Source organism: Phragmites australis, chromosome 5 (genome assembly GCF_958298935.1).
Source record: "Phragmites australis chromosome 5, lpPhrAust1.1, whole genome shotgun sequence".
NCBI lineage: Eukaryota > Viridiplantae > Streptophyta > Magnoliopsida > Poales > Poaceae > Phragmites > Phragmites australis.
This window is the reverse complement of record NC_084925.1, coordinates 28926047-28944314: the sequence shown is the minus strand read 5'-3', so window position 1 is coordinate 28944314 and position 18268 is coordinate 28926047. Positions and strand designations below refer to the sequence as shown.

Genomic DNA, 18268 nt, shown 5'->3' with positions numbered 1-18268 from the left:
CATACTAGCACAATAAAGTTCATACAACATATTAAACAAGGTTCAATACATAAAATAAGTCCGACTAATAACGATGGAAAGGAAACAAAGATGTCATAAGATATGATTAAGCTTTTCTCTCCCCCTTTGGCATCAAGACACCAAAAAGAAGAAAGAAGCTAAGATAGTGGTCTACTCATCGTTGTCCTCCTCATCGCCATCATCTTCTCCATCGGACTCAGAAGTAGGAGCAGGAACTGTACTGAAAGGATCTTCTATCACATCCTCATCACTGTCCTCAACCTCAAAACCTTTTGGAGAGCAAGGTAGATGAATATCCAGGTGTCTATGGATCTCCTTGACTCTCCTAGTGAGCTTCTTTCTAACAGCCCTCTCCTTTTGAATTCTCACAGAAGTACTCTCACATAAGCAAAAGATGGATTTTAAGATCCAAAGGGTGAAGGAAGAAGAAGTGGACTCTAGTGGTGGTGACTCCGCACTCGAGGATGAACGAACACGCTTAATCACCTTTATTTGCAGCCTTGAGTGCTTCACTTCCTTGTGAAAAGAGAGGTTGGTGACTTTTTCAATCATAAACATGATATAAGGTGCATAGTCACATCCTCTCTTACAATCAAGAAAGGTAAAGTGAATCTCCTCCCAAATGAAGTTAAACACATCAAACTTTGTGTTACCCTTCATTTTTACAAGTAAGTTCCTGGTATAAGAAAGAATATTGTTGGTATCTCCATCTTTAGATGCAATTGTCTTCCTCACCATCCTGTTAAGATAAGCATAAAAAGGAAGAAGACCTTTTATTTTGCTAAGCTTGTATTCTTCATCCATATCATACATGAACTGCATCTCTTCTGTCTCCATGACATTTTCATTATGGATTTTTTCGGTGTTGCGATGATCATCTGTAGTGAAACCCAAAAGTCTAGCAAACGTTGAATATTTGATCTTGTACCATGTACCATTTGACATCCAATGGATAGTCCTTGCAGCATCATGATTAACATAATAGGTAGCATAAAACTAGGCAAACACTTCTTCACACCAAGGATATTCAAATGCCACGATACCTTTTAGATTATGAAACTCACAAGCTGCAATTAGTTCATTAAAGATGTCATTATCTTGGCTCTCCATGTAGCTCCAATCACTGCATACGAGATGTGGGATACTTCATGGGAAGAATCACTGACTCATAGTAATCCTGTTGAAGGAAGGTCAAAAAACGATTATCAGTGGAGAACCTGTCAAACTCAAAAGGATTTGATTCTCTTTGCTTCTTGACAACAGCGGATTTGCCTTTGTAGCTGATGCAATGCCTTGGGTGATTATTAGCTCTGTCAGGCATGTGCATCCTCAAGGGTCCCATCTCCTCTTGTGGCCCCATCGCAACATCTTCCTCAGTTTCTGCCTGAGCACTAGAGGTACCACCTCTTCTAGGTGGTAGAGAACCACCTCTACCAACATTAGCAGTTGGAGGGCTTTGCTCAATTGAGGGCATAGCTGGATTTGGATTTCTGCCCCTAACGACTGCTTGCTTTTTGTCCTTTCTTTGTCTTGAGCTTTTTGGTTGAGATGAATCGGTTCTAGCTTTGATTCTCCTCTCATAAACATGTCCATCTTCCATCACTGATCCTGAGATAGATAGGTATGCGTAAAGACTTGGGATCAAGTGAAAGAAGATCGGAAGAAAATCTAGACATTTGTGTTGAAATCAGTTAATATCAGAAGTTCCGACTGGATTAATCGGAAGTTCCGATGTCCCCGATCGGAAGTTCCGACTTTCACATTCCAGCACCAAAATCAAGATTTCTACGATTTTTACCAACAACTATGAGAGATGAGTATAGATCCAACATCTAAGGATAACATGTTGTACTTCCACCGAAGGGATTCACAAGAGACTTAAGATTTCAATAAACCCTAGAAGGGGACGAAGATACCTTGAGGGAGAGCAAACATCGGGGAAGAATGTCGATCCGAAGAGGAATCAGAGTCTCCGGCTGAGGAAGAACCCAAATCGGAAAAAGAATCGGAGGTTCCGATGGCCCGGAAGGTCCGGTCGCTGGTGGAGCGCAAGAACAAGGTGAGAGGCAATGGTGAAAGTGATAGAATGAAGAGGAAAACGTTTCACCGAGGGTAAATGGTGCTATTAACTTCCACACATCGGAAGTTCTGGTCATAGGATCGGAAGTTTCGATACGTGTAAATTTCTAGAAAGATTGAAGATCGAAAGTTCCGATATGTTGATTTTTCGAGGGAAGAATCTGGGAGTTTTAACTGATCGGATGTTCTGGTCTAAGACACTAGATAATCTGATATTTGCAAATTTCCAGCAAAACAGAGGTTTTTGAAGGAATTTGAAACTGAGATTCGGAAGGACTTTTAGAGAGGTTGACCAATCGAACACTTTGTATGTTTTTCCACTTGTGATCAGCGAACACAAAATCAATTAAAGCTATAATCACAAGCGGATCAACACGATCCAAAGATCAGAATGGATAAATTGGTATGAAGATGAACCAATAAATCCGACAAGCGATCAAAAGAGCAAATGGAACCAATAATGGTGAATTGACTTAGAGATTGGTCTTGTATGAATCCAAATATTGTACTAGGACCAAAATTCATTTAGAATGAGATCCCTTAGCACTAGATTCACATTTTGCGCATAAGTCACCCAAGGGTCACCTTTTTTTGCAAAAATATCAATTTATTCATGTCATGTGGTTTGTGTATGCTCATTGAGAGAACAACACGTTACCAAGACATGTTCACTATATTAGTTCAAATTCATAGGCAAATATGCAAACATTGTATGCAAGGAGTCAAGCCACGTTTCGATAATCTAGGATATTTAGTTTATTTCTCAACTCACAAAACCTATGCTCATCAAGGGGCTTGGTGAAGATATCCGCTAATTGTTTTTTCGTCCTTAAATGTTGTATGTCTATGTCTCCCTTTGTGGAGTGATCACGAAGGAAGTGGTGTCGGATATATATGTGCTTGGTTCGGGAATATTAGACGGGGTTATTGGCTATCTTGATTGCACTTTCATTGTCACACAAGAGAGACACTTTGTTCATAAAAATTTTATAATCTTTCAAAGTTTGCCTCATTCAAAGCAATTGTGCACAACAACTACTCGCGGAAACGTATTCCGCTTCGGCGGTGGATATGGCTACAGAGTTTTGTTTCTTGGAAGGCCACGACACTACAGACCTACCCAAGAATTGACATGTACCCAATGTGCTCTTTCTATCCACTTTACAACCCGCATAATCTGCATCAGAATATCCAATGAGATTAAAACTCAAACCTTTAGGATATCAAAGCCCTAGGATAGATGCATGAGCTAGATATTGAAGAATTCTCTTAACGACCACTAAGTGACACTCCTTCGGAGTGGTTTGAAATCTTACACGCATGCACACACTAAGCATAATATTGGGTTCAGATACACAAAGATAAAGCAATGAGCCTATCATGAAATGACATACCTATTGATCCTTGGGTTTACCATCATTGTTGAGGTCGAGATGGCCACTAGCTTGCATGGGAGTATGAATAGGCTTGGCGTTCTCCATGTTAAATCTCTTGAGCATATCCTTGATGTACTTGGTTTGACATATGAATGTGTCTTCCTTGAGTTGCTTGATTTGAAATCTTAGAAAGAACTTCAACTCTCCTATCATTGACATCTCGAACATCTTGGTCATCATTTTACTAAACTCATCACTAAAAGACTCGTTAGTAGAATCAAATAATGTCATCGACATATATTTGGCACATAAATATATCATTATCAAGCTTTTTAGTAAAGTGAGTAGTATCGACTTTTCCAATTTCAAAGCCATTCTTGACTAGAAAATCCTTAAGGCACTCATGCCATGCTCTAGGAGGTTGTTTAAGCCCATAGAGTGTCTTATGGAGTTTATAGACATGAGATGGGAATTTGGGACCCTCGAACACGAGAGGTTGTTCAACATATACCAATTTCGTGATGGTCCATTAAGAAATGCGCTCTTCATATCCATTTGATAAAACTTAAAATCATGGTGAGTAGCAAAAGCAAGTAATATACGGATTGACTCTAATCTAGCAACGAGGGCATATGTCTCACCAAAGTCCAAACCTTTAATTTGTGTGAAGTCTTGTGCAACTAGCCTTGCCTTGTTCCTTGTCATAATCCCCTTTTCATCTTGCTTGTCGCGGAACACCCATTTGGTGCCGATCACGTTTTGGTTGGGCCTTTCTCCCAGTAACCATACTTTGTTTCAGGTGAAGTTGTTCAACTCTTCTTGCATTGCCATCACCCAATCCGGATCTTCGAGTGCATATTCTACTTTAAAGGTTCCAAAGAGGATACAAAAGAGTAATATTCATAAAAATTAGCAACTTGAGATCTAGTAGAGATTTCCCTATTTATGTCACCAAGAATATTATCGGTGGGGTGATCTCTTTGCACGCTTTGATGAATTCTAGGGTGTGATACTTGTGATTGAGGTTCAACTTCATCTTCTTTATCTTGGTCAAGGCATGTGATTCTTCTTGATCTTGATTTGAGGTAGGAGGCTTCACTTGAATTGATAAAGATGATTGATTTGAATCTTCTTTAGGCTCTTGTGGTCTTATCTCACCAATCGTCATCCTCTTGATTGCTTCATATGGAATTTCTTCATCACTAAAATATTAGGATTAACTTGCTCTACTTGAGAGCCATTAGTTTCATCAAATGTTACATCACACGTGATTTCAATACAACCGGTGGTTTTGTTGAAAACACAATATACATAAGCATTTGATCCATATCCAAGTAAGAAACCTTCATCTACTTTAGAAGCGAATTTCGAAGATTTTGGCTTCTTGTTGAGAATAAAACATTTACTTCCGAAAATACGAAAATATGAGACATTTGGTTTGTTATCGGTAAGTAGCTCATATGATGTTTGCTTCAAGATCCGATGAAGATACAACCGGTTTGCTGCGTGACATGCGGTGTTGACGGCCTCCGTCCAAAAGCGATCGGAGATCTTGTATTCATCAAGCATGGTTCTTGCTATCTTAATGAGTGTGCAGTTCTTCCTTTTGACAATCCTATTTTATTGAGGGGAGTATGGTGCTGAAAATTCATGCTTGATTCCTTCCTTATCAAGAAATTCTTCCATTTGAGTGTTCTTGAATTCACTCTCATTGTCAATTCTAATTTTCTTGATCTTTAAGTTGAACTCATTTTGGGCTCTTTTGGCAAATTTCTTGAATGTTCGTTGAGTTTCACTCTTGCCATGCAAAAAGAACACAAAAGTGAAACGTAATCATCAACAATTACTAATTCATATTTGTTACTGCCAATTCTTATGTAAGCAATAGGACCAAAAAGATCCATATGAAGTAGTTCCAAAGGTTTTGTGGTCGTCATGATGTTCTTGGCGGGATGAAGTGCTCCAATTTGCTTTCTGGCTTGACATGCGCTACAAATCATCTCTTTCTCAAAGGAAACTTTGTTAGCCCTAAAATGTGCTCGCCCTTTAGAAGTTTGTTAAGATTCCTCATACTAGCATGGGCTAGCCTACGATGCCATAGCCACCCCATGCAAGATTTAGCCATCAAATAAATCTTAAGGCTTGCTTTATCCGATGAAAAATCTACAAGATAAAGCTTGCCCTTCATATGACCCTTGGAGACTATTAAGGAGTTATCTCTTCTAAAGACCATCACATCAACATCAGTAAATAAGCAGTTGAAACCCATTTCATATAATTAAGATACGAATAGCAAATTGTAGTTCAAGGATTTTACAAGCAAAACATTTGATATGAAAAAGTCGTTTGAGATTGCAATTTACCTAAACTCTTTACCTTTCCTTTGCCATTATCACCAAACACAATATTCTCATGTGATGATCTACTTGCATCAATTGATGAGAACATTAATTTCTCTCCAGTCATATGATTTGTGCAACCACTATCAATTACCCAACTTCTTCCACCGGAGGTATAGTCCTACAAGAATAGATCAATTTCTATTTTTAGATACTCACACTTGCTTGAGTCCTTTCAAGTTAGTCACAAGCACTTTTGGTACCCAAATGAATTTTTTAATAGAAACATGCTTATAACACCAACATACTTAGCAACAATTCTACCATCACTATTTTTTTAAGCACATATGATGCATCAAAAGTAGCTTGAGGTGCATGAATATGGTTTTGGATACCAAGGTTTCAACTTTCTTTCCCTTGGGAGGATAGTATCCAAGTCTTTCATGGTTAAAGTTGCTTCTTTGATAACCAAGATATTGCTTGAGGGTCTTACTACCCATGTGACACTTTAAAAGGCCATTGTGAAGGAGTTCCATAAGCTTCTCATTTTAGCTTGCTAATGCTTGCATAGATTTAGAGTTAGTAGCACAATCATTAATATCAATATCTTTGCATCTAGAATAATCAATGTTATTTGAGACACTAGTAGAACAAGATGCATCATTAGAAATAGAGGTGCTATCCTCAACAATTTCAAACTCAACTTTCAGGGATTTATGAACTCTATTTAAGCAATCAAATTTCTCTTGAAGTATTTCATTTGAATTATCAAGACTAGCATTTAGAGCTTTGGCTAACTCAAGCATTTTAGTCAATTTTTCATTTTTCTCCCTCTCTTTAGCAAGGTCCTTCTCGAGTTTAAGGTTTCTCTCTTTTTCAAAGATGAGCAATTCTTCTTGCTTCACGATAGTTTTCTCTTGACCTTCTATTATCTCAAGCAATTCACACAAGCTAGGTAAAGATGTTTTACTCAAATCATCTAGAAAGTCATCATCACTATCACTGCTACTACCATGATCACTAGTAACATCAATATTATACGATTTGGTAGTAGATGATACCTTGTGCCCTTTTTTCATAAGAGAAATGGGTGCATCGTCATTGCTTGAGTGATCAAATAGTGACTTGGTCGATGGAGTGGTTGCATAAGCAATAGTTGCAACACCTTCATCCTCATCGGAGTCGGTGTCTGAGTCGTTGGAATCCCACTCTTGACTAGTGTGAGCTTAACCTTTGTAGTTCTTCTTGTGATACTTGCTCTTGTCTTTCTTGTGGTATTTCTCTTTCTTCTCATTATCTTTCTTGTCCTTCTTGTTTGGACAATCGGCTATGAAGTGACCCGGTTCACCACACTCATAGCATCTTCTCAATGAATGTCTTCTCTCAGACTTGCCGAAAGCTTTTTTTCTACCATCCTTATTGTAACCACTCTTCTTGAGAAACTTGTTGAATCTTCTGACAAAGAGTGTCATGTCATCCTTTCCTTGGTGGTCTTCACTCTTATCTTCACTTGCGCTTGATTCAACTTTTTTTTTTTTTTTTGCTTTCAAGGTGAGATCTTGTTTCTTTGAGCTTGAGCCTTGGTTGGTGAGATCATAAACTTCCTTGGACTCTTGTTGCATCAACTCCTGTGTTAGAATTCTTCCAAGTACATCATGAGGTGTGAGATCATTGAAGTCTTGTCACTCCAGATGAGTGTCACTAACATGACATTTCTTGGAGTGATAGCTCGGAACATCCTCTTGATGATAAAGTTATTGGTCATCTTCTTGCACCCAAGCCCCTTGATCTCATTCACAAGGAGACTTAGGCAATTGTACATCTCACTCGGCGTCTCATCATCGCCCAAGACAAAACAATCCAACTTGCTCTTCAATAGCTCGATCTTGGACTCTCGAAAGCTTGAAGTGCCTTCATGAATATCATGGAGTGTGTCCTAAATTTCTTTGGCACTTTCAAGACCTTCTACCCGGTTGAACTCATCTCCACTCAATGCGCTAAATATTGCATTTACGGCTTGAACGTTCTTGTGTTCATTTTGATCATCTTCGGGGGTGAGCTTGTTTGGATCCTACACTGGATAGCCATTTTCCACTATACACCAAATAGAAGGGTTAATAGATTTCAAGTGCATTTTTATTTTATGCTTACATGCTGCATAATGAGTATCATCAAAGTAAGGTGCTCTACCAGATGACTTGAAATATATGAAGATGCATTTGGATACTCATATGGAATTTGAGCTACTTTCTCTTTCTCCGTCATCTTGAATTCTCCAAGCGGTTAAGCCTAATCTAGAGATTATGCTCTGATACCAATTGAAGGATCGAGATACGACCTAGAGGGGGTGAATAGGTATTTTTCAAATATTATATCAGAACAGCAGAGAGGAAATAGATATCGGATATTCCAATATAAATATCAGATGTTCTGACTTAAACCGGAAGTTTTGATGTATACGATCGGAACTTCCGATATGCCTGAAAAATGAATTTAGCTAGGTCTACGAGCAACAATAAGTTAAACTATGAAATGCTTGATGCAAGAGGGTATAATGCTATTCAATTTGAAGTAAAACTAGCAAGCATAAAGCCTAACTCAAGATAGCAAACAAATTGCTCGAAATTGCATAAGAGATAAGAAATAACCAAAGAGGGAGACGCAACAAATTTGTTCCTGAAGTTTGGATCCTTGAGGAGATCCTATATCTTTGTTGAGAAGCTCTGTCGCACTTGAGCTGGGTCTTTTTCAACCCTTTTCCTCGCGAGGTTGCACAAAGCACTCCTTAGCTCCACTTGGTATTCCTTCCCTTTCGGAGGCGGAATCCAGGCTTGACAAACTCCTCATGGCGCACCACAAGTGAATCGGTGGCTCGTGAGTGACTCCTAGCCGTCTAGGAGATCTCAATTTCCAAGATTAAGAAATGCACACGAAGCAAAGCTTGGAGATTAAAGCTAGTGCTCAAAGATGAACTTGAAATCACTTTCACTAGATCTCTCACTCAAATCCCTTTCTCAAGATGTAGCACAAAGCAAGGAAGAGGAGAGGTAAACTTTAGGGCTCTAGAGAGGTGTTTTCTTAGCAAGGCAGCGGCAGCACAGAGAGGGTAAGGCAAAGGGGTATTTATAAGGTATCCTCCAAAAACTAGCCGTTATGTACTTTTCCAGCCCACATCGGAACTTCCAACCTTAAGATCGGAACTTCCGATCTATTCAAAGTAATAGCTACGTCTTACTCAACCCAAACCGAAACTGGAAATATACACACATCGGAACTTCCGACTAAATACATCGAAACTTCCGATTCAACAGAGAACTTCCCGAGCGCTCAAAAGTTTAACACGTTGGACACTTCGATCAACATTGGAACTTTCTATCCAAAACATCGAAACTTCTGATTCAACATAACGTTTTAAAAACAAGTGTCCGTGTTGTGGATTGTGTCTCTTATTCTAAGGATTAACTTTGAGCACTAAGATCATGACAAAACTTTCAACATTGCATTTCTCTTAATACTACGATATTCCTATACTCAAATTAAACTAAAATACTATAACTATAGGAATAACCATGCACCGTCTTCTTTCTTCATTTTAGGGATCGTCGACGTCGTTTAGCTTTCATCATCGGGACTTTTACCTATTCAAATACTCATTAAATATATTAGTCCCTTAATTGTTTGTCATCAATCATCAAAACCCATATATGGGGTCTATATGCACTTTCAGAGAGTGGTCATCGATGCCTTTAACTTTCAGAGTTTGACTCTGAACTTTATGCCACATGGGGAGCTTAAGCGTCCTAAAAAAAAGCGAGTCTGGTGTTTTGAACTTACAAGTTATATTCCACACTCGTCCGAAATGTTATGAAAAATAGAGAAGCATGTCCGTCTCCGAGCAACCCTACACATAGAACTTGTGCAGCAGGGCGATGTTTCAAGAGTTGTGTAATTCACAGTCATCCTCCATGGCTAGCTTGACCGCAACAGGTCGGGTGACATCGACCAATCTGTAGGGTCCTTCCCACTTGTGGGAGAGTTTATTCCGACCGGCATTATTCTAAATTTGCATAAGGACAAGGTTGCTTACGACCAGTCTTCGCTCCCGCACCTTGTGGTTGTGATAGCGTCTGAAGCTTTGCTGATATCGGGCAGCTCAAATTAGAGCATGCTCACAGAACTCTTCGATCAGGTTTACATCATCCTCTCGCCGTGCCACTTGGTCGTCGTTCGAGTAGTTGGCCACTTAGGGCGATTGAAAGACGATCTCGAAGGGAAGCATTGCCTCTGTGCCAAAAACAAGGAAGAAAGGGGTTTTGGCCGTAGTCCTACTGGGAGTCATTCGTAGCGACTAGAGTATTGTGGGTAGTTCATCCATCCAGCATCTTGAATAGATTTTAAGTCGATCAAAGACCCGGGTTTCGATCCCTTTCAGTATCATCCCATTTGCCATTTTGATTCGTCTGTTGCTCTGTGGGTGTGCCACCGACGCATAGCAAACTTTGGTCCTGATCTCTTCACAGTAGTCCTGGAAAGCCTACTGGCGAACCAAGTCTAGTTGTTTATAATTATGTGATTTGGACTGCCAAATCGCACTACCAACCCCCGTATGAACTTAATTGTTACTGTGGCAGTGATCTTCCTGACAGGCTCAGCCTCTATCCACTTGGTGAATTTATCGATTGCCATGAATAAGAATTCAAAATCACCCAGGGCTTTAGGGAATGGCCCCACGATATCGAGCCCCCAGACAGTGAAAGGCCAAGAGAGTGGTATAATTTGCAGTGCTTGGGCTAGTAGGTTAGTATGTCAGTAATGTTACTGACATGACTCACACCATTTCACCAGCTCGCAAGCATCCTAGAGGGCATTAGGCCAATAAAATCCTTGCTAGAATGCTTTTTTGACCAAAGCACGGTACACGTGGCTACCACATATGCCTCCATGGATACAAGAGAGCACTGTGCTCCCCTCTTCTTGAGTGATGCATTTCAGTAAAAGGTCGTCGCTTCCCTGATGGTAAAGGCGTCCCTCTACCAGATAGTATCTGCGGGCTTGCCGTGAGACCTTTTCTACTAACGCATCATCGTCAGGGATTGCTCGATTATGAAGGTAGTTCGAGATCTGATCCATCTAGATCGTACTGAATCGAGCAGGGCAACCACATGATGACCACCTGAGGTCGATGGCACCGAAGGAGGCATTGCCTCCAAAGATGTTGCCTCTGGTGCGCTATTACCAAGTGGAGCATCCCCTTCACCTTGGCCCGAGACCGCGGTGGATGGTCGTGTGAGTCCTTCAAAGATTCTGACCGGGACAGGTTTGCGAGAAGAAGCTAGAAGGGCCAGCTCATTGGCTAGGAAGTTGTCCTTGCGAGGGACGTGCTTGACTTTGAAACCGAAAAAACATCACTCCAGTCTTCTCACTTTGGTGAGGTATGCCGCCATTGTCAGATTAGAGCATTGAAACTCCTTAAGCACTTGGTTAACAACCAATAGCAATTTCCCTATCACTAACAGGCATTTAATCTCAAGTGTGGAGGCTGCTCGTATTCCAGACAAGAGGCCCTCGTATTCTGCAATATTATTAGTGGCTAAAAAAATATAATTGAACTAAGTGCCCGAGGAGGTCGTCAGTTGGTAAGGCCAGGACCACTCTAGCCCCATCTCCCTTCAGTGTGAACAATCCATCAAAGTGCATGGTCTAGTGCTCGTCTGCCTCCGGTCGTTGTACCTGCTCGGGCTCAAAGGACGACCACTCGATCACAAAAATCGACCAGCGTCTGGGACTTGATAGCCGTTTAGGGGACGAACTGGAGATCGAACTCCCTGAGCTTACTGCCCACTTTACTGTTCTTCCTGTTGCATTCCTGTTTTGGAGAATTTCTCTAATCAGGAGAGAGAAGATTATCTTGATTTTGTAGGCCTGAAAGTAGTGTCTGACCTTGCGATAGGCCATTAGAATGGTGTATAGCAGCTTTTAATTCTATGAGTACCGAGCCTTCGCGTCGTGTAGGACCTCACTGACGTAGTACATTGGTCGTTGAAGACCTTCTCACTCGACAACCAGTGTCACGCTCGTGACCTGTGGGGTAGCTGTAACATAGAGCAAGAGCTCCTCATCTGGTCGAGGTGCAGTAAGTACAAGAGGAGAGGAGAGGTACATTTTTTAAATCTTGGAGGGTTGTTTCCACTTCTGGGGTCTACCGAAAGTGGTCGCTCTTCTTCAGTAGCTTGAAGAGCGGAAGCCCCATTTCTCTCAGCCTTGAGATAAACCTGCTCAAAGCTGCCACACATCTTATTAGTTTTTGGAATTCTTTTAGCCTGGTCGGGGATTTCATCCGGTTGATGGCTTTGATCTTGTCAGGGTTTGTCTCTATTCCTCGATTGGAAACAAGGAACCCAAGCAACTTCCCTGATGAGACTCCAAACATGCATTTCTCAAGGTTTAGCTTCATACGGTACTTCCGAAGGTTATCGAACGTTTCTTAGAGGCCTGCGACCAGGTCGTCCATGGTTCTACTCTTTATGACCACATCATCAACATACGCCTCGACGTTTCTACCGAGCTGTGGTCAGAGAATGAACTGAATACAACGCTGGTAAGTGGCACCGGTGCTTTTTAAACCAAAAGGCATTTGTACATAGCAGAAGACCCCGAAGGATGTCACAAAAGTAGTCTTCTCCTCATCTTCCCTATACATGATAATCTGGTGGTACCCTGAACGGGCATCTAAGAAGCTTAGAAGATCGCTGCCATTGGTTGATTCAACAAGCTAGTCGATCCAGGGTAGAGAGAAGAGATCTTTCAGGCACGTTTTATTGAGGTCGATGAAGTCAACGCACTTCCTCCACTTAACATTATTTTTTCAAACCATGACTGGGTTAGCCAGCCATTCTGGGTACTGTATTTCTTGGATGAAGCTTGCTTCTAGGAGCTTGTTGATCTCCTTACAAAGTGCTTCCTTTCAGTCGACTGCAAATCGACGTGCTTTTTGTTTGACTGGTAGTGAATTGATAATTTGTGCTCGATCATGTCCTTTTGACTCCGGGCATATCAGACAGACTCCATGAAAAGACGCCCGCGTTCACCTGGAGGAAAGTGATGAGCGCGAGTTCCTATTTGGGGTCCAGACCGGCTCCTATCTGGACCGTTCTAGTCGGGTCAGAATTGTCAAGGCATACTTCTTAAGCCACTCGTCCTGGCTCGCGACAACATGAACCTTCACTGGGCGAACACTAGGCGTAGAATTCTCTGGCTACGACCCGGGAGTTAGCTCGACCATGTCGAGGCTCCTCTTGTCGCAGTGTAGGGCCGTCTTTGCGCTGCCAAAGATGGTAATGGCCCCGGTTGGACTAGGGATCTTGATCGCCTCATACGCGTAGTGGGCGACATCCATGAATTGGGCCATCGTTGGTCGCCCCAGGATCGTGTTATAAGCGGTTCTGAAGTACGCCACATCAAATAGGATTTTTTTGGTCCTGAAGTTACTTGGCGAGCCAAAAGTGATGGAGCAGCTCAACCTGCCCCAAGGGCTTAGCCGGAGAGCCTGGGTAATCCTAAAGAAGGGGGAGGGAGATGGTTTCGACGCCCTCCTTGGGATTTGCAGGGCGTCTAGCACGTCGACGAAGAGAAGGTTGATGGAGCTCCCTCCATCGATCAGTATGCGACCCAGTCGGATGTTTTGAATGGTGAGTTCAACCACAATAGGGTAGCGACCAGGTCGATTGACACTCGTGGAGTGGTCGGCCTGACTGAAGGTAAGGGGCACCTCCGACCACTTCAGACGTGGGCTTATGCCTAGCATGGTCGCCCACACTTCCCGGACCACCGACTTGTATTCCTGTTCGAGGAATATGTCGCGGCGCTCACGAATATGTGGTGGACCATGTGATGAGCCTGCTGGTACCCTAGTGCCGATTGGTCAGTGTTGTGCCTGGATTTATGCTCTCCAAGCTCCTTGTTCATGATACCCCGTACGACCTTACACTCGGTCAGGTCGTGGGCATTTGTGTGGTGGATCAGGTAGTAGCCACGACCCTTCTTCCCTTCTTTTTTCTCGAAGCGCTGATGCGGTTGGCCGGTCTGCTCGACCACCATGACGTCGGACGGTCCTTCCTTGCGTTTGTTCTTCTTTTTCTCCTTCCGGCCAACCCCTTTGGAGGAGGCGGGCTTGTCAGAGGTCGATCGCGACCTGGTGTCAATCTGATGGTCTCGGGCCTTGGTGGCCCATGCGCACTTGTCTGTGAGCTCAAAAAGCTCAGTAGTATACTTCGGATTTCCTTGGTGGTCAGCTTCTCAACCATCTTTTGCTCTCTAACCCCTCTCTTAAATGCTATGACCATGGATTCACCCATGATCCTTGGAATGGTGTTTCGGCGCTCGGTGAAGCATTGGATGAAGTCTCGCAATGACTCACCTTGTCGCTGCCTGACTTGGTACAGGTCATCTTCGACCCCGAGTCCGGCATAGGTCCCTTGAAAGTTGGAGACAAACTGGTCGCATAGATCCTCCCAGGAGCGAACCGACTCGCGTGGGAGGTTCATAAGCTATAACTGGGCTAAATCGGTCAAGGCGGTCGAGAGATAGTCCCTAGCAATGATTTTGGGGTGTACCGGTTGATGAGCGTGTGAACAACGGTTGTGGTGTGCATGTGTTTGCGATGAACTCGAGAACATATATGTTATTTAGGTTCAGGCATCTCGAAGAATAACAACCCTACGTCCTGTGTATTTTATTATCAGTGTTTGTGAACTAGTTACATATGAGTTTCTCTCTAAATGCTAGACTCATTCTCCTCTTTATATACAAGAGAATGAGAACTTACAAGTGGGTTCTTTTCTGCTGATCCATACCTAGCTAGATATACTTTTCTCAGACCATCATCATGCGGAGCGTGTGATGCATCTTGCGCTGGTGGTACTACGGGGCCTGTCTCATCCTCTTGGACGCCTCCACTCTTACCTTACCTTGATAGCCCTGTATGTCCTCTCACCTGCACCACAAGCTTATCTGCCAAGCCGTTCTGTCCCAACTTTCTATGAGTCCACCTACAAACTCGTCCACTTGCCTGATCGTTCTGTAGACCCTACCCCATCTATTGTGTGGCAACAAGTCGGTCCGCAACACCCCACTCCATAGCAAGTAATGCTACGAGATGGGGTGATGTCCATCTACGCCGGTCACAACTTTGTTTGCTGAAGGAGATGTCTCGGGAAGAAAAATACTTGAGTAGATATCAATAAATACGATTTAGATAGGTTAGGTAGGGACGTCTCGTAACTAGCAAGGGCTGGTCGTGTGATCACATTATATCGCAAGGAGGTTGATTGCGTAAGCCTCGCGCTGGTCGTGTGAGTCTTGACCTGATTGCACGATGAGCTAGGCTTCAGAAAATACCCCCCACAGATCGTCATATTACTTGTGAGATCCGTTAGCTAGGATATTCTTACTCAATACTCCGACACACTCTTAATATCTTTTCTCAAAAGAAATAGGTGAAGAAGAAATGTCAAAGATTTATGGAATGATTGTAAATAAATCCCAGCCACTAAACACACCTTTTTCTCTTCTCTCAACCACAATAGAAAAATCTTTTCTAAAGGAGAAAGATAAAAAAAAAATCCAAAGCAGCAATATCCAGAACACCTGGACGCGCCACCAGAATGCAGCCATGATCACCTCCCCCCTCCTCCCCCTCTTCCCATCCTTCTCCCTCCTCCCCACCACCGCCGCCTGCCGCTCCCCTCCCACCACCTGCCTCGTCCCTTTCCAAAGAATCAGTCTCAGCCGCCGCTGCCGCCTGGCCGCCTCCGTGACGGAGAGGAGCAACAACGAAGAAGAAGCGGCCGGGAGCACGAACGGGTCCCTCCCGGGCCTGCCCTCCGTGGAAGAGGACGACGACGAGTTCTGCCCGGTGGACTGCGTGACGGAGTTCAAGACCGACGAGGAGTTCGCGCGGCACCTGGAGCGGTCCAAGGCCACGGGCGCGCTGGTGGTGGTGGACTTCTACCGGCCGTCGTGCGGCAGCTGCAAGTACGTCGAGAAGGGGTTCATGCGGCTCTGCAAGGGCTCCGGCGACGACGGCTCCCCCGTCGTCTTCCTCAAGCACAACGTCCGTATATATATACATTCAGCTCAGCTGGCCGCGCGTGATTGATTTTGTTTGACGTGCGGATTGAAAATACTACGCCGCGTGCAGGTGATTGATGAGTACGACGAGCAGTCGGAGGTGGCTGACCGGCTGCGCATCAAGATTGTGCCACTGTTCCATTTCTACAAGGATGGGATGCTGGTGGAGTCGTTCGCGACGAGGGACAAGGAGAGGATCATTGCTGCCATCCGGAAGTACACCTCGCCTGAGGCTGAGTGAGTCCTCTTCTCATCTGTTTGGAGCTGACAAGATATCTTCAGATATTCTCAAGACAGTATAGTTCTTTTCTGGATTTACCGTTTCAGGGGAAAAATCAATCCTTTTTCTGGATTTATACAAATTTTGCATTTCTACGGCTTGCAACCAGCCTTCAATTGAGCCCATAAACTTAGCAAAATCACATTGCCTAATCGACGTAATCGTAAAAAGATCGAGTGGCTCTGTGCTCCTCTGAATGGAATTGTACGTATTCTAGAGACTTTTAAGTTGTTCAAGATGACAGAAACCATATGTTCTTCGGAAAAGAACTAAAGCAACATAAATCCTCAAGATCTTTCTTATGGCCCGTTTGGTAGAGAGCTGCAGCTTCAAAAAAAATTTAAGTTAAGTATTCTTAACTTCAGAAATTCGTGGAGTTGGTGGAAACACCTAGTGTGTTTAGATAAACCATTTTATTTTTATTTTAATCTAAAAATAGAGACTTAAACTATTTTATTTCAATCTACAAACTCAAGATTCAATATGGAGCTGAGAGCTGAAGCCCTTAATACAATGAAGAACAGCTCTCGTTAATACAATACAATGACCATAGCTCTGGTGCGGGTTCCAGAAAAAGAAACAACATGAGTCCTGAAGCAGCACGATTGGTAAAGGATTTATGGATGGCTACAAATCGGACCCTTGAGCATAGAAGTACATCGTCTCGTAATAAAAAGTACTCAGTGTAGATCCTTGGCCCTTGGGTGTATAGAAGCAGCAACACATGATTACAAGTTGCGCCTGCAGCCAACAATTCGGGCTAACACTTTCATTCCATTGCAGAGAGGAGCTGAAGGAGTAGTTCCATTGGCGAGCAATAATGTCTTCAAGGTGCAGATATGGAGCTTGAGCAGAATTATTTGACGTCGCTACGCTTGTCCATGCATATGGGATGATAACTATTATAATCATAAGTGACGATTATGAACAAATGTACCATTTTCTGTAAAAATAGATGTACAATATCTGAACCATATATCATTTTTGCTACACCGTAGTTTAGATCCTAAGTAAAATCTGACATATTCGACAAAACTTTTTTTTTTTGGTCATATCATTGCTGCCAAGTAAGTTTTTTATTCATTCTTTTAAATACTCTATCTTTTGAGACAAACATACGAGGACGATGGTGCCAATCAGAAATAGAAGGCTATGATGGGCCGTGCGGATCTAGAGGGTAGTCTGGATTAGCTTAGGACTATTCTGGATTTTGGCCTAAAAATTTCTCAGCCCATTACAAACAAGAAAAATAACTTATTGAACATAGCCGATGCCCCGTACAGCATACAATACTCAGGCGGGCTACTCTGACCACTTAAAATACAAGTGGGCCATTGGCCAGATGGGTGCGCGGTGCTTACCAATTGCAGCCGAAAGGTGTCTATGCGGTCCCCACTTTAGTGTATCTCCAACGTATAGGATTGACTTCGGCCCTAACTTGCAACCGGCCCTAAGCTTGAGGGCGGTTCTTCTTTGACACGCACCCTTACGGCGGTGGCCGCCACGTTGCCCATTGGAAAGAGTTTATTTTATTTTTATATTTTTTATTAAAAATTTAAATAAATAGATTCTCTAAGAGGGCGGTTAGGGGTATTTTTTCTTCTAAAAATGTATTTTTTTTCATTTTTTTCTTTAAAAATGTAATTTTTGTGTAATTAAAGAAATAAAAAGGAAGGGGTGTAAGGAAATTAAGAATTTATTTGGAGTAGGTTATGTAATAGCCGGAGAATAAAAAATCAGTAATTAGTAGTCGCAATATTTTACGTGGGTATGGAGTGCGAACGAGGACAAATATAGTATTAAACAAAGGTTGAAAACATTACAATACACTGTAACCGCGACGACATGATGAGGAAACAAAGATGGCATGTACGGTTCGCACTAAGACCTACTTATTAGTACACTGATCCTAATCATAACATGCCTTAGGGAGGGGAAAGTATGTCGGGTTACATTAGGTAGTCTCTACTGCGTGCATCTAGGATACTTTCCTTTTCGGAGGGCATCGGGACCTGCCGCCTTAGCACGGCGGGCTCTCTCCCGCT

The 18268-nt window shown here is 42.7% G+C and overlaps 1 protein-coding gene across 1 annotated transcript; it reads left to right on the top strand.

Moving 5' to 3' along the window:
- Positions 1-15439: 15439 nt before the first annotated feature.
- Positions 15440-17213, top strand: LOC133919129 (thioredoxin-like 4, chloroplastic). Its single transcript, XM_062363403.1, has 3 exons — positions 15440-15926; positions 16014-16180; positions 17007-17213. The coding sequence occupies exons 1-3, from the start codon at positions 15486-15488 to the stop codon at positions 17023-17025; spliced, it is 627 nt and encodes a 208-aa protein (XP_062219387.1). The 5' UTR covers positions 15440-15485; the 3' UTR covers positions 17026-17213.
- The last annotated feature ends 1055 nt before the right edge of the window (positions 17214-18268 follow it).

Coding starts and splice junctions, on each gene's coding strand:
- LOC133919129 (XM_062363403.1), top strand. CDS start 15,486: ATGATCACCTCCCCCCTCCTCCCCCTCTTCCCATCCTTCTCCCTCCTC. Junction 15,927..16,013: donor TCGTCTTCCTCAAGCACAAC/GTCCGTATATAT, acceptor CGCCGCGTGCAG/GTGATTGATGAGTACGACGA.